Source organism: Labrus mixtus, chromosome 2 (genome assembly GCF_963584025.1).
Source record: "Labrus mixtus chromosome 2, fLabMix1.1, whole genome shotgun sequence".
In the NCBI taxonomy this organism is placed as follows: Eukaryota; Metazoa; Chordata; class Actinopteri; order Labriformes; family Labridae; genus Labrus; species Labrus mixtus.
Genome location: NC_083613.1, coordinates 8,884,221 through 8,899,827, shown reverse-complemented (window position 1 = coordinate 8,899,827; position 15,607 = coordinate 8,884,221). Strand labels below are relative to the sequence as shown.

Sequence of the window (15,607 nt, the reverse complement as noted above, 5' to 3'; positions counted from 1 at the left end):
TTAAGAAAAACGGTGACGCGGGCCTACGCGCGTTTATCTTATTTACAGGTGATAATTTAGAACAAAGTTTGAGGTTATAATCAGATCAGAGAAGATAAGACTCATAAGCGACACAAGACAGAGAGGGCAGCAGCTTAGTTGACCCACAGTCGTTGCCACTTCAAGTCAATTTTGATAGAATTCCTCATCACTGTTGATTAAAGGGGTTGAACTTAAAAATAAGCAAGGGTGGACGTCTCTCTCTCTTGATCAAACACATTATTCAGAACAGCCAAATAGCTTCAGAAACGATATTAAAAACGAATACATGTTAAAACCGTAGCAAGGACAATAAGTTAAGATAATGTTGCAAATCTGGGTAGAATTAGAAAATAACATAAATGACGGATCTCATTCATGAAGTGGCAGCCAGCCAACATGAAATGTCATGTGCTCTAGATGTGACACAGCTTACATTTTGTTATTGTTAACGGCACCTGAGTTTATCCAGAATACACATCTATTACTCTGTGGAGTCAAGAAGAGGTCTGGATAGAACTGGTTTTCATTACGTGCATTGTATTTGATATTATGCACAGCATATATTACCCTTATAATCAATGAGCTATCACTTTGCATGTGAATTTGTCTGCTGTGTTCATATCGTTGTATAAGCTGTAAGAAATAGGTCGGCCTCAGAAACCCAATCATGTTGTAATAAATCAAGACTTCTATAAACATGAGTGATTTTTGGGTTATTTCCCTCATGTTAGACATCTTAATGATCACAAAGAAAAAATGTTTATATTTGTGTTTTTTCAAAATTCTGTTACTGTGACAATGTAGTGAATGCAAACAATGACTTCTCTCGGCTTACTTATTGTGTGATTTAGGCCAGTGGTTCACAGATGGTCTATAGCCTCAGGCCCACTACCTCCTTACTGAGAAATTCCTGAAATCTTTCAAACACTGTCTTGCCTTTTCTCCTTGATCTTCAATCTATTTCAACACTTAGTGCACAGCGGCCTCTAATTGTGACCCGCCTTTTCTAAATGTGCGGCGACACCAGACTAGAAAATAAGGGACTGAGCTTTTATTTGGGATGGGCCTTTATTATTTCAAGTTTTATGGTAATATCATTTTTAAGTCTGTGGTCTAAATTTTTCATTAAATATCAGGCAAAGTCACTTTAAACCCACCTTCACATCCAGTTTCAGTACATATTTTCTTTATTAAGTAATAAAGATCATAGGACAAACAGTACAAAAATATTACATCTCATATAAAAAGTGAAATATATTATTTTAGTGTCCAACGCAAACTTCAAATAAACATGACAAATATCAACAGTTCTGAACCACACGGTAACTGTTGTTTAGCTTAGTCACATGTTTTAAGTTTGTGTGTGTGCGAGTCCTCTTGTCTTATACTTGTGCACAGCTCAAAACGTATGACAACTTAAAGGAGCAATCTGTACGACATCTACTGAATAAAATGAAAAATGAGGCGAACTGATTCAGATAGAACTGTTTCTACTCGACCTAAAAAGCTTCTGCAGAACGCAGGAAGGTTTCAAGACCAATGCAGAGCTGGCTAAACACTGCAGCTTCAGTGTTCACGACATGGCAACCTGCAATGTGCAATCGACTCAAGAGAGGAAGGGGCGGGGGGGACACAGCTCTCTCCAATGTTATGAATTTAGACTGCAGTATCCATTTTGACCGCAGAGTTACACATTGCTCCTTTAACTAACTTTTCTTTTTGCCTTCTTTTTCTGTGTGGCGGGTGAAACGGGTGTGAAGAGACGCTCAGTCTTTGTCCCCTCCTCTTTGACAGCAGATTCATGTTCAACTTTTATTTTCAAGGAGGATGTTGGATTTGGAGACTTAGGGGATCCAGTTTTGGGCTTCTTAGTTGGAGAGTTCTTAAAGGCAGATGGACAGCTGTGCTGGTTCAGACACATGGAGCAGAGCGGGTTGACGGGGAGACAAACCTGCTGTCCGAAACCCACAAGCAGCCAGTTGATTTCACTCCACAGCTCCCTGCAACAAAGTGTGAGCAGAGCATTTGAAACTTTCTTTCAACCTGCATTAACTGCCCCCCCCCCCCTTTTTTTTTTAATTTAAGAACATCTAGAGACTTTAACTTACCTTTTCATATTCTATGGTGTCAATACAGTTACATCTGATGTTCTGTATGCATCTAGGTCAACTCCAGTGACTCTGATTTCTGTATATTTGTTGATCTGTGCTAATCTGGATGTACGGGTCGGCAGTGAATTAATCATGCCGTTACCTTGGTAACCACTCCTCCAGGGCCTTGCGTGTTTCCTCTGGGTTCTTGGTTGGTTTCTTTAGCCAGCCCAGCCTATTAGAGATGCGATGCACATGTGTGTCCACTCCTAAATAAAAACAATCAATCTGCAATTAATGCTAGGCAATAACGCTAACCACTGCACCTTGTTCAAAGTCAACACAACAAGAAGTCCCTCATAGGAGCTTTAATTTCTTATTCCTAATGGGAGCCAATGTTTTTGTGCAATTAAGACCGAGGCTTTAGTTGTCCCCAAAAAATAGGTTATAGACCCATTTTAAGATATTCCACATCAATTATCCCCCATTATTCAGTAGAACCGACCATTGAATATGAACCACAGCTGCTCTCTCTCTCTCTCTTTCTCTTTCTCTCGTGGCAGCTTTGGGTCAAATTTATGACTGAAGATCCAAAGTTTTTAAGCTTCAGTACGATCATTCACATAACAGCTACTGTATCCTTGTATCCTGTAGCACGTTGCACTGAAAAGTATCGCAAATGTTTACAACCTTAATTCAAGCTGCTCTGTTAGGCAGAACTCATTTGGTGGATTACATCTTATAGAGCTCAAGAATTTTGTACCCACCAATGCCGGACACCTTGTCCCAGGCGATGTCCATAGCCAAGTGAGCCATCTTCGGTCCGACTCCTGGTAGGCGGACCAGCCCCTCCACACTGTCTGGGATGTCCCCTCCAAACTCTTTCTGCAGCATGGCCGATGTCAGCTTCAGATACTTCACCTTAGTCTGCAGAAGGGCGGGTTGGGAAAATATTGAATTAAATGCCAGACCAATCAAACGGAGCAGGGTGAGAAGATAGAAGCATCGCTCCCTAAATATATTACCAACAAGACTTCTGTATTACCCTCCAGAAGCCGACTGGGTAGATGAGTTTCCCCAGTGTTTCATCATCAGTAGCGAGCAGATTTTCTACACTGCAGCCGTGAGCTCGAAGCTTCTGCATCGCTGCTGCTGTCACCTGATCTCTGGTCTGACTGGACAGCATGAGAGAAACCAACACCTGGAAGCGTCTTACCTGTGCCCATAGAAAGGAGAACAGAAGAACAAAGAATAATTTGATATGAAACCGCTGAGTTATGTAGACCTCAAAAAAAAAAATCAAAACCACACCTACACTTGCAGGAGCCTCTGTGTCGTAGCATTTCTCTGCTCCCATGTTATCTACGGGTGCATCACGGCCGCTCCTCATCTCCCGGATGTGTCCCAGCTGTTTCTTCCAGTCTGGAGGTTCCCAGTGCTCCGTCTTCATCGGTGTAACACCTCCATCTTTGTCATATTCCACCTTTAGCTGCCTCCTCCTGCGGCTGTGGGAAGACAGCGGTAAGGTGACCGTCTCGGATTTTAGATGGGACGTGCCGTGGGGGTGGAGTTCAAGGCTACCAACTTAAAGGGCACAGAAGAGATGGAACAGCCAGTTTATAAACGATAAGGCCTGGATCAATCTATACTTTCTAAAGAATGCCATCGGTTGTAATGAGACAGAGCTGTGAGCAGGTAAGTTAAAGCTCATGTGAGGAGTTTTTAACTGGTTAGGAACCAGACTGAAATGAATACTGATGACTCTAAATGACATTTAAAAGCAAACGAGACCATCAGCGGTAAGATTTAAAGACATGACATTTTTAATGCTTGAAACCGCTGCCACAGGGTAGGTGTCGGTGTTTTGACACATTTCCCATGACCAAAAATGAACTGTGAGTGATACATTTGACAGTCCAAAACAGTCCTTATTCATGTGTAAGACAAGATCGGCGAAGACATGGAGACGTACCACTTTGTCTACATGGGGGGGTGGGAAAAAAACACACAAACCAAAAGTTCCCACACACCTTCCACAACAATCTCTGAAAACATCTCTTAATGGACCTCTCTTTGTGGATTGCGCATGGTCACAGTCAAGCATACGGGATCTTTCCAATAGCCACAAACCCAGAGGCACTCCATATGTCTGAGACAGTTGTTTGCAAACATTTTAGCTTGAGGTTAAAGGTATCTGGTAGTTTGGAAAAATAAACAATAACATGATAGTCATATGAAATAGAAACTAGTGCAGTGTCATAATGTTTATTTTCTATTACTCAGACCCCTGCAGGACACATAAAGTCTGCATGTCGTCTTAATGGGGTCGTTAGATGAGACTTTGTGTCCAGCCTGCAGCAGCCTTGGAGGCAGGTTGTCTCTATCAGATCTACTCTTATATCTGCGAATGCGAAATCAATCACTATGCAAGAGTCCAAAGGGTGAATGAGTCAGAACAACAAAGTCTTCCCTCAGCTTCAGCACGGCAGTCTGCTAAGAGATGGTTCAATGAATACAGATGTAATACTCTAATGTTCTGTTTTCAGCGAGTAGTCAAACATAAACATTACCCGTTGATAAGGGAGCCGAGGAGGGTCTTTGCACAGAGACCATCGCCTCCTCCTCCTCCACTTTCACTGCCACGGAGGAAACTGGATCAACATATCTTCTCCTGCGGGTGAGTTTGGACTTCAGAGTTGCTGCAGATGTGCAGCCGGTATTTTTGGTCCCGAGCCGAGTGGTGACAGACATGCTTTGCATGAAATAAGGAGAAGACATTACAAAACAGTGGACTAAATGACATACCCTCGTGCAGCAGCGGAACTGAGGCATTGAGTTGAAGCTGAAGTTGGTTTCTCATTCGTCAGTAAGGCCGATAGTTGCCACGAGGGGGCGAAAGACTTTCGTAAATAAATCGTTATTATAGTGATTTTTTTAAATTTTTATTAAATAATGTAATTTACACTTTAAGAAAGGCAACAACTGATTTATGCTGTCGACGTTATCAAAATATTATATAGCATTAACCATATTCATACACATGAAAAGTTTACCTATGAGAAACCGAAACATTCATTTGGGAACGTTTGGCAACACAAAAAAATGATATGGATAAATAACAGAAATATGATACAAAGTTTAATTTTTTTAAATACATTTTTTCAACTATCTGCCTGAGGTTTTCCTGTGAAGCTCATTGTGTGTGCTGCTAAGTTTAAAAAAAAGGAGGAAATCGATCCATGGGAATAACAAAAATACACTTTAATTAAAAATTTTGAACAAAATCTATGCAGTGTCTTGAATTTTAAATTCTAGATTGAATTACTAAGTTTGACATTGAAATTAAGTAAATAACTCTGTTCTTACAACTTGAAATACTTTTTTTTTTTTTAAAGAGGAATACAATGACACAGTGCAATATATTATTATTTATAGAACTGGATTTATTCCAGTTAATTAGAGATTTATATGAGATCAAAACCTTTCAGATCACCTATACCTTTATCAATCGATTTTTATTTAAATAAAACTGAACCACAACAAAAGTTAGCCCATCTTAATACACTTCCACACTCGGTCTTGACCCTACGCTTTGTTATGTTTGTATTTTCTTTATTCATAATAGATAGTTTATGCTGGGGTGGGTGTTCAAATTCTATGTAAAGATTTTAAACACATTACGAGCTGTTACAGTTATTGTTATATTCTTTATGTACTCAAAAGACACAGAATATCTGTTTCTACCCAACTGGGTATTCAAGTTTAATGAAACTCTACATTCAACCTGTGTGACATGCAGCTCTCCGTCTGTGTTACACCCTAAAACGTCCGTGTTGCTTCTTCAGAACAATAGTTCCTATTGTTACATCCTTTCTCTTTTGAACAGTTGGATTTTCCACATTCTGTATATCATACATATACAACTCAACAGTTCAACTTTTAACTGTTTACATTTCTTTGGCAGCAATAATATATGTACTGAAGTAACGTAAAGTTGCCTCTTTCAAGTTAACATACATGAATCTGAAGTATGTTTGAACAGTTTTCTAAACTAAGGCATCGTACGGATTAGCATTTATTTTCTGAACCTAACACATATTTGTTTAAGCTTTTCTTTGTCCAAACCTATCAACATTTCTAAAACTTTAGTGCATTCATCTCATAACATTGCAAAAAATGCAGAAACTTAGCATAACATCACATCAACTTAAGTGCATTTATTTCTCTCACTCCCCTTTTTTTCTTTTTTTTCCCTTTGGCTACGTCATAAAGTCTTTGTAGCGTTGTGGTTTCACAACTGTGCGACCAGATCTAGTAGTGACTGGTGTGTTGCCAGGTTCATTGTCTGAGGCTCCTTCAGACACGATGTGTGGAGGATCGGTCTCTGAGTGACAGGGGTCAGCAGTATCCTTGTCAATGAGATCATCCAGGTTTGTCCCTTGAGCGCATCTCAGGTGTCTCCTATTTCTCTTTACAACACCACCTGAGTCCAACTGGACCTCACAGGATGTCGCATCAATCTGTCTTTGTATCCTGCCAGCTCTCCAGACAGTGTGGGGGTTAAGTGGCTGTATTTTCACTAAGTCCCCTGTATCAAGCGTTTCTAGATCTCTGGCTGACCTGTTATAGTAGGCACATTGGCGACGTTGTTTGTTTTTCTGGTCCTGATGTGCCCGTGTGACTTTTGGCTTAAGAAGACTTGGTTTTGTGGGAAGAAGTGTTGGTGGCCCTGCGATGGTGTGTTGCGATGGTCTAGAATTGCAAGATAGGGGGTCCTGACCAGCAGCTTTGGCTTTGAGCATTAGTTTCTTAGCAGTCTTCTTACATCAGAACAATAGTTCCTATTGTTACAGTTATTATTGCTTTCCACTGAATTGAATGAATGTATTGTTTCAACTGCAATGAAGCACGTTTTCTTAACCTGTGAATTAAGATTAATGTATGTGAAATTTGGTCATTATAATCCAAAGATTTTGCCTTTACAGTTGGGCAATACCAGCGCAACAATTTCAGGACATTCATTACAAAAATTACAATTTTATGTTCTTAAGATACTCTTTAGCTGGGTAAAATGTATGGATGAGTTCAAAAGATGTTGTCTAAATTATACAAGTGATCAAATATCGATTTGGTATCAGCCATACTCCTTGTTAGATTATTTATTAGAGATCAAACTGCGTCCTTCAAAGCAATGCAGTGATCAGAAAGCTCCGCTCACTGTGAGGGACAAAAAATGACTAAAGAATAAATAAATAAATAAATGTTGGGAGAAATGCATACAATAATGTATAAATAAATAAATAATTAAATAAATGCATCAATAAATATATAAATGCTGAAAACAATACATCAATGAATAAATAATAAATACACTTTGTTAATGAAAAAGGCTATTTATATATTTTTACATGTATTTATTCAGTTATTAGCGTATTTCTACAGTTATATATGTATCAATGCATACATTTCCACATTAATTGAGTTATTCATTTATTTCCGTATTTTTACATTTACATATCTATTTATTTCTGTGTCCAGGTCCTAAGAGGAAAAGTATATATATATATCTATACATGTAAATTTGCTTCTGTCTGTTTTTCAAAATTGATCCTACTTCAGTAATGTCAGGACGGCCCATTTAATTTACATATTTACTTTTCCTTGTACATGGACACAGAAATACATAAATAAATATATGAATATATTTATTTATATATTCATTTTATATGAATTGTTGCATTTATTTATATATATTTATTTATTTATGCATTTATTTAATTATTTATACATTATTATATGCATTTCTCCCAACATTCATTTATTTATTTATACTTTAGTCATGTTTTGTCCCTCATATCTCACAGGCAGCCTGGCGGCACTACAACTTGTGACTCCAACAAGGAACCAACTTCTGAATCGTTAGCATGTTTAGCTAGCTGAGTACATTGCGGGGTAAAGTTGACATATCGTGTCAATGTGTTAAACTATTAGACGGCTGGATTAGGAAATTGAACAGTTTGCAAAAAAATGTAGTGCTTCTAATGTGTGCTGTTATATAGTCCCAGACTTTTGTAACGAATTGGCTCTACTGTAGTTCAGATAGCTGGCTGAGAACTACATTTCCCGTCAGTAAGTACACCAAACGTGTTTTTGTAGGAAGTGCCCCTGTCAGAGCATTACTGTGACATCCGGTTGAGGAGTCGATGACTGAGCTCGGGTGAGAAAGGCAGCAAATACAGAGTTATATCAATGCATGGACACGACTGAATGAAACCGAAAGTGACTCAGCCCCAGACAAGGTGAGGAGAAGGTGGAGGAAGCTGGAGGAGGTGGTGGATTTTGTCTTTTAGCTACCAGACCTTGAACACCACAGAGAAATGCTAACCCATAGCAGGCAGTGAAAAGTGTAGCTAACGGGTCAGTTGTTGTTGTCTATCACTGGATTAAACCAAAGTTTGTTGTAGAAAGTTCACATGTATTACTGGCTGTGATTGAAAGCTACCTCGTGATGTTGTTGTTGTTGTTGTTGTTGTTGTTGTTGTTGTTGTTGTTGTTGTTGTTGTTGTTGTTGATGAACTGAAACAGTACAGTCGTTGTCTGTCTGCTCCCCCTCCCCTCCCCTCACAAGTCCACATGACAACAAATTCTCCAAACCTGTCCCACCGTGTTAACACATTGACAGACTGCACATTTCACACATGGCTGCCTATAAGAAAAGAGTTTCACGCGATCTCTTTCTCCCAATTAAATTAAAAACCTATTTAATCATTTCCCTCTGGTGGTTTCTACATTCAGCCACGTTATAGTTCAATAAGCTTTTGATGTTGACAGTTTAAAGGGAGTTTAATGCTGCCACCAACAAACAGGGTTAGATTTGCTAGATTTCTTTATTTAAAAGGGACAACGCACATTAATGAACAAGAGCAACAAAGTCACACATGTAAATGTGCCAGATTTAGCCATGCAGGCTCATTTTCATCTGCAGTCCCTGGCAGGTTGGTGACATTGTAGAAAACATTAAAAAGCATACAGGAAAATGCAGCACAAAAAACATAGACACAAGAACACATAAGCATAACAAATAAAACAACACAAGTGTTAGTTAAAACACAACATATACGCATGGAAGCTATTGATAAAGCAGCACACAGACATAAAATTAAAATGTGTAACATATAGCACATTTAAATACATGAGGACTTAAGCACAGACAAGGAGCATATACAGTATAAACACAGACAAGGAGCATATACAGTATAAACACAGACAAGGAGCATATACAGTATAAACACAGACAAGGAGCGCACAGACTACAAGTAAAGACAAAGTACATTAATCCAGATTATGGCAGCATGTCTGATTTTTGAATAGCCATTGTTTTATAGATTTAGAAAAGATTTCAGAGATGTGATGTTCCTTAGTTCTGGGTATAGTATTCCAAGTATGCGCTGCTCGATAAGAAAAGACTGACTGCCCAAAACGACTTTTTATACAGCACAATAACATGCAACCCCAGAATGAGAATTTATTATATGAGATCTACACATCAGGCCTGCACGATATGAGAAAAACATGCAGGGTGTGATAACATTGCTCTATATCACAGTGCAACACACTACTTTAATGTGTATCCTCTGTTTTTTATGTTTTCAAAATAACTTTTTGAAGCGTATTTCTAAGCAGTTGATTTCACCTCTGAATTGGCACCAGTTAATCTGAGGGAAGCTGAGAGCTAGCTCAAGCTTCATCGGACTGCTTCAGAAATGATGGTTTGAAAGCATGAACATCATGCTCAGGTTTTCATCCAAAACAGTAGTTAACAGCATTGCTTGTTAACATTTTTTTTTAAATCGCAATCTGTTTATTGCATATGGTTATTTCTTGTTAAATATTGATTAGTTGTGCAGTCTTACTATGACTGCTCAGCCTGGGACAGAACACATCCTCAAAGATACATTTCTGTGATCTCTGTGGGGGAGAAACATTTCCATTAAGTTCCCTGAAAATCAGCTCAGTCGTTTGTTTCACTATAATCCTGCTGACAAACAAAAAATAAGCACAGATAACTTGACCTCCCTGGCATGAGTAAGAACACACACTCTTATCAAAGTGTTAAACCATCTGAAATGCCACACGTTTACAGGTTCATTAAACATGCTTGTCTGGGTAGACCCTGAAGTTTCATTATGCAGTCTAAAAAGCATCAGACCATCAAAGGGTAACGGAATGAGGTGGGAGACAAAAGTGCAAATGCCATAAATCAATCATTAATAGAAAGTCATATTTCCTCATGGATAAGAATTTAACTTCACTAACATCCGTTTTACGACTCCACATTAGCAAAAGAGTAATTGCAAAGCCAAAATGTAAGATGTCGACTGGATTAATGATAAAATGACCTTACTGCATCATCTGACGTTAAGGAAACATGCTATATTGAAGTGCTGGCTTCTCTGACAACAATGCAGAAACCAGCATGTCCTTTTCATTAGTTTCAATTCCAGTCCAGAATGGTTTGTTTTTGTTTTGACAAAAGAAGGTAGGCGGTTTTAAGGCACACGGACGTATGGGGGTGCCTTAAAACCGCACAGGCAAATGGCAAAGCAGCAGATTTTGGAGCGATGGAAGCAGGAAAGTGAACTGGTTCAGATAGAACCGATTCTACCCGACCTAAAGACAGTCGTGTAGAATCACTTCTATTGACAAGCCTTGACATGTTTCTAATAAGCTCCACGAGCAGAAATGTGCTCAAACTAAGATAAATATCGGTCCTGGGGGGACAGGGCTTTCTCTGTTGCTGCTCCCACCCTCTGGAACTCACTCCCAAAAAACATCAGAGACTCCCCCACACTCACCTCCTTCAAGAAATCCCTCAAAACTCACTTCTTCAACATTGCCTATAACCACTATAGCGATGAGAGCTTATTCCGCAGAAAAGCTTCAAGACAGATGCCGAACTGGCTAAACACTGAAGCTGAAGCAGTGTACGCTATATGGCAACCTGCGTGCAAATGGACTCTATAGAGGAGGGGGGCGGGGGGAGACAGGGCTCTTAAAGGCTAGTTGTCAGAGTTACATATTGCTCTTTTAAAATGATGGAATTGCATCCAGACATGAACCTAGCTTCACAGGTTCTATGTCCTCCTGGAAACAGACACTCACATACTCCGGGTAATCCACATTTATTACTTTGCGTGTGTTCAGTTCTTCAGCTCATTACTAAAGATGAAGTTTCTATGAAAACTGTTGAAATGGTTTTTGTAGGTGGAGTGAGAACTGTCTTTCAGATTTGAATCACAGGTAATGTTTATTCAAAAAAAGAAAGAAAAAGATACATTTTAATGGCTGAATGCAAATTAGGTTAACTGGGTTTAGCATTGCCATCCAACCTACTGTCAATAATGAAGTCGTATTTGGAGAGTCTCTGCTGCTCTGTCTGGCCTGTAACTAAAGGGCTTCTGTCCATTAGTTCCTCCTCTGGCCTTATCACGTGTTACTCTCTTCTAGGTGGCGATCGGTCCCAGCCTGTGCAGTAGTTTACTCCTCCAGGTCTGGCAATGAACAAGCAGCAGAGCAAGGAAAGCTTGAGGGACAAAGTCAAGGGCATTTTCGGGCTTGGACCCCCTCGGCCACCAACGAAGCAGAGCGACACGAGACTGTCTGAGTTTATAATCACGACTGAGATCATCAAGGTGTGCAGAAAAGACTCACACACTCACTCAAACGTACCTTATTTAAAATATATTTTTCTGTCATGTTTTGCATCGTGTCATGGCCGTGATGTTTTTCAGGAGCTCCAGCCGGACTGCGGATTGGGGAACCGTGTTCGCACAATGAATCATGTATGCGATCTCGCCAAAACCAAAAAATTTGAGGAGGTGAGTCTGCTCTGGCTTGTTATTGTTGACGTAGCAGTAGATTTAATTTACTGTGTTTGTCTAACTGTATGTGTGCATGTGTGTGTGTGTGTGTTTTTGAAAGCATGCAGTGGAGGCGGTATGGAAAGCTGTTGAGGATATGCTGACCCTGGAACAACCGCCTGAAGCCAGACATGCTGTCCTCCAGCTGCTGAGGGCGATAATACAAGGACAGGTAACTTAACACAGTGCACTCACAGACACTCGCAGAGAGTGAACAAAGTTTGATTCATTCTGTTTACTTCTTTATGTGCAGGGTGAGCGGCTCGGCCCTCTGAGAGCCTACTTTTTTAGGGTGATTCGAGACTACCAGCCGTGCAACGAGGACCTTTCTGATAGGCTGGAAGTCTTCAAAGCCCTAACCGAGAACGGAAAAGACATAACGTACCTGGAGGAGGACATAGGTAACATTACATTTCATCATTGTCGGCTTCACCACTTCCCATTAGTAATAACAACACACTCTATTCACTGGTGATATTTTTCGTTTTTTTCCCCCAGCACGCTTTGTCCTCCTGTGGATGGACATCGGACTCACCTCCGATTTTCTTCACGTTCTTGTAAATCTGGTGAAGTTTAACAGCTGCTATCTGGACCAAAACGTGTCCGTCATGGTCCAGTAAGTCTGAAATACAGACACATAGAAACACTATTCTTCTTACATGCAGGACATGCTATTAACATGCATTATGCTTATTCTGGTGTGCAGGAAAATATGTCTGCTGTGTAACAGAACGACTTCTTCAACAGATATCGAGGTATGTCTTTTCTTGCTGTTAAACTTTAGCAACAGTCACTGCTAAGGTTTCCAAGAAACACAACACAACATAGTAGCAAAACATTGTAGTTTCTCTAACGATTGGGTTTTGAAATACTGAATTTTCAGTGTTGTTAAAATGTTATTTTTGGGGCTTTTTATGCCTTCATTAGAGAGATACGACAGTGGATAGCGTTAGAAATCAGGGACAAAGAGAGTGGGGAGTGACATGCAGGAAAAGAGCCATAGGTGAGATTTGAACCCATGCCGCTCGCTTGCAGGACCATTGCCTGCGTACACTAATCACTGGGCTATCAGCGCCCCCAGTGTTGTTTAGGAGGTTTGTAATTCACTGTACTTTTCCTTTTGTTGTGACTGTGGAAATTGAACAATACATTACACTGTATTTAAAAAAAAACAACATTTTTTGGTGCATTTATGTATTTTTCTCTTTTTCATTTTCACATTTCTACATTGATGTATCTGAGAGTAATGCTTGAGTGTTTTATTTCATGGCCTTGTGAAACAGTCATTACACAGTCAGTCTGTCTGAGCAGGTGACAAATAAAACTATTGAATCTGTTTCATTATAATGAAGTCTCAGCTGTCTGCAGTCTCAGCTCAAATAAACAGTTGTGTTGATATCTGCTTCTTTATTTTCTACTTGCATGTCTTGATTGTATGACACGTCTAGGTGGCGCTCCAAGTTCTGGATGCAGTGGTGTGTTACAACTGCCTGCCCTCAGACTCTCTCACAGTCTTCATCATCACGCTGTGTCGGACGGTCAACGTAAAGGAGTTCTGTGAATCCTGCTGGAAGGTGAGATAACCGAAACATCCACACAGTTTCTCTTTTATCTGAGAGGATAACCACTCTCTGCTATGTGCTGTTCTTGTTTCTCCAGTTGATGAGAAAGGTGTTGGGGACTCACCTCGGCCACAGTGCCATTTACACCATGTGCCGTATAATGGAGGAGAGGTATTGTCCCTGGTTTAAGTTTAATTCAGAGCCTGTGTTGCATTAATGAACGTATGTTATTGTGACTGGGATGTGATGCCTTTTTAACTACCTGCTACCTCCACCAGGGTGTACATGGAGGACGCTCCACTGTTGAGAGGAGCTGTATTCTTTGTTGGGATGGCACTCTGGGGTGCACACAGACTGCCCGCCCTCAAAAACACACCGACACTTGTTCTGCCATCGTTCTACAAGGTAACACAGACGAACATAAAGTCAATCAGGGTCCCTGAGGGTCCTTAAAGGCTGTTTTTTTCAGACTTAAATGTAATAGAAATCAAGTATATCCTCTGAAAATAACTCTGTGAGTCATGACTGTCTACAATGGGTGTAACAACATCGAGCACGAGTTGTTTTGGTTTCATGCTGATGCTCAAGGGCGACATCTGCTGGATCAAAAAATTGCATATAAAGCCTTTAAGAGATCTTAAAAAATCCCAGGTTAGATTTTTTAAATGTCAGGACTTGAAATGTCTTTCAGGTCTTTTTTTTTTTAATTGAAAGGATCTAAAATTTGAGACATGAGACACTGAGAAATGTCTCATGAGTTTTTATTATCTTTTTGTGGATTTTCTTATTCACGTGACATTTCATGCCTGTCCGGTCAAATAAAGGCCAAAAATATCTGTATAAAATAGTCATATATTTTTCAAAATGTGCAGCCACCCCATATATAAATATTCTTCCTCTGGAGGAATGTGCTGTCAGGTAAAGTTAATGTTTCATGTTGTTATAATATATCTATATAAAGAACATAAACAAATGTAATGCATGTTTGACACACATAATTACTCAATAGCAGGCTGTCTGAACTTGATGCTATGAATTAAATGAATATGTTTTATACTGATATACTTTCTCATCCCTTCCACACAGGCCATGTCGTGTGCCAATGAGGTGGTGTCCTATGAAATCGTCCTCTCCATCACAAGACTGATAAAGAAGTACGGTAAAGAGCTGCAGGTGGTCACCTGGGACATCCTGCTGGGAATCATAGAGCGACTGCTGCAACAGATCCAGGTACACACACACACACACACACACACACACACACATGTGCACACAATCAGGCACTTAGTGAACTTCAACTTAGCCTATCTCATGTTCCTTTCACAGATGATAGGAAGTGCAGAGTTGAAGTCCATTGTCTACGAGCTGCTGACCACCGTAGAGGAGCTGTACGAGCAGAACGGTTACCATGGCTCTACAGAGAAGTTCTTCAGTCTGGTGGAGAAGTGTGCCGACAAGAGACCTGTAAGCTCTTTTCATTCTCCATCCTGTGTTTTGTCTTTAAAGTGTTTTGATTTCGGCCTCTTGCACACCGCTGCCTCTTTCAATATCTTATGTGTGTATGTGTGACAGGATGCGTCAGTGCTGACCCTCATCTCGTACAGGGCTCAGTCTATTCAGCCAGCCAAGGATGGCTGGATTCAGAGCCTTCACCGCCTCATGGAGAAGTTCTTCAGGTAGAAGAAGGCACACAAAGAGAATGATGATAATATCAATAAATTCAGTGACCACATTTGAACTATCTGTCTCGCTTTGGTTATCATCACCACGATTCCTGTTTCAACTTTTATCTGTTGTTTTCTACTCTTCTATTATTGTTCTGCTCTGAAAGAAACGAGAGTCGCAGCGTGATAAGGATTAAAGTGCTTCACATCCTGTCCTTCGTTCTCAGTACCAACCGGCAGCTGTATGAGGTCTGCACCCCCTCACACATGAAAACACACCCACACACTGTGATTCATGTGGTATTGTTCTGATGCAGTTTTGTCTGTGCAACTTCACAATATGAAACCAA

The 15,607-nt window shown here is 40.0% G+C and overlaps 2 protein-coding genes across 6 annotated transcripts in view; one reads left to right on the top strand and one right to left on the bottom strand.

Moving 5' to 3' along the window:
- Positions 1-1,185: 1,185 nt before the first annotated feature.
- nthl1 (nth-like DNA glycosylase 1) lies at positions 1,186-4,998 on the bottom strand. Of its 2 annotated transcripts, none has more exons than XM_061049957.1 (6): positions 4,917-4,998; positions 3,427-3,695; positions 3,157-3,327; positions 2,879-3,038; positions 2,275-2,380; positions 1,186-2,021 (listed from the first exon to the last, which is right to left on the bottom strand). In XM_061049957.1, the coding sequence occupies exons 1-6, from the start codon at positions 4,969-4,971 to the stop codon at positions 1,724-1,726; spliced, it is 1,059 nt and encodes a 352-aa protein (XP_060905940.1). In that variant the 5' UTR covers positions 4,972-4,998; the 3' UTR covers positions 1,186-1,723. The 2 variants fall into 2 exon arrangements, with proteins under 2 accessions (XP_060905940.1, XP_060905933.1); XM_061049950.1 differs by having other exon boundaries at positions 4,682-4,980.
- tsc2 (TSC complex subunit 2) overlaps positions 4,658-15,607 on the top strand; it is a 30,595-nt gene continuing 19,645 nt past the window's right edge. For 3 of the 4 annotated variants that reach the window (XM_061049925.1, XM_061049917.1, XM_061049901.1), the window contains exons 1-14: positions 8,264-8,410; positions 11,619-11,803; positions 11,903-11,989; positions 12,093-12,203; positions 12,285-12,432; positions 12,530-12,647; positions 12,738-12,786; positions 13,480-13,605; positions 13,691-13,764; positions 13,872-13,998; positions 14,680-14,823; positions 14,920-15,057; positions 15,166-15,269; positions 15,425-15,506. In XM_061049925.1, coding sequence (XP_060905908.1) covers positions 11,669-11,803; positions 11,903-11,989; positions 12,093-12,203; positions 12,285-12,432; positions 12,530-12,647; positions 12,738-12,786; positions 13,480-13,605; positions 13,691-13,764; positions 13,872-13,998; positions 14,680-14,823; positions 14,920-15,057; positions 15,166-15,269; positions 15,425-15,506 — 1,443 coding nt within the window. In that variant the 5' untranslated portion in view covers positions 8,264-8,410; positions 11,619-11,668. Of the gene's footprint in view, positions 4,789-8,263; positions 8,411-11,618; positions 11,804-11,902; positions 11,990-12,092; positions 12,204-12,284; positions 12,433-12,529; positions 12,648-12,737; positions 12,787-13,479; positions 13,606-13,690; positions 13,765-13,871; positions 13,999-14,679; positions 14,824-14,919; positions 15,058-15,165; positions 15,270-15,424; positions 15,507-15,607 lie in introns of those variants that run through there. The other variant, XM_061049910.1, reaches the window with a different exon arrangement.

What these genes read in the sequence shown, in the direction of transcription:
- nthl1 (XM_061049950.1), bottom strand. Translation starts at nt 4,943, where the DNA reads ATGCCTCAGTTCCGCTGCTGCACGAGGGTATGTCATTTAGTCCACTGT. An exon ending in CTCGGCTCCCTTATCAACGG is followed by an intron (nt 3,696 to 4,681) that starts GTAATGTTTATG and finishes GTGCCCTTTAAG; the next exon opens with TTGGTAGCCTTGAACTCCAC. An exon ending in ACACAGAGGCTCCTGCAAGT is followed by an intron (nt 3,328 to 3,426) that starts GTAGGTGTGGTT and finishes CTATGGGCACAG; the next exon opens with GTAAGACGCTTCCAGGTGTT.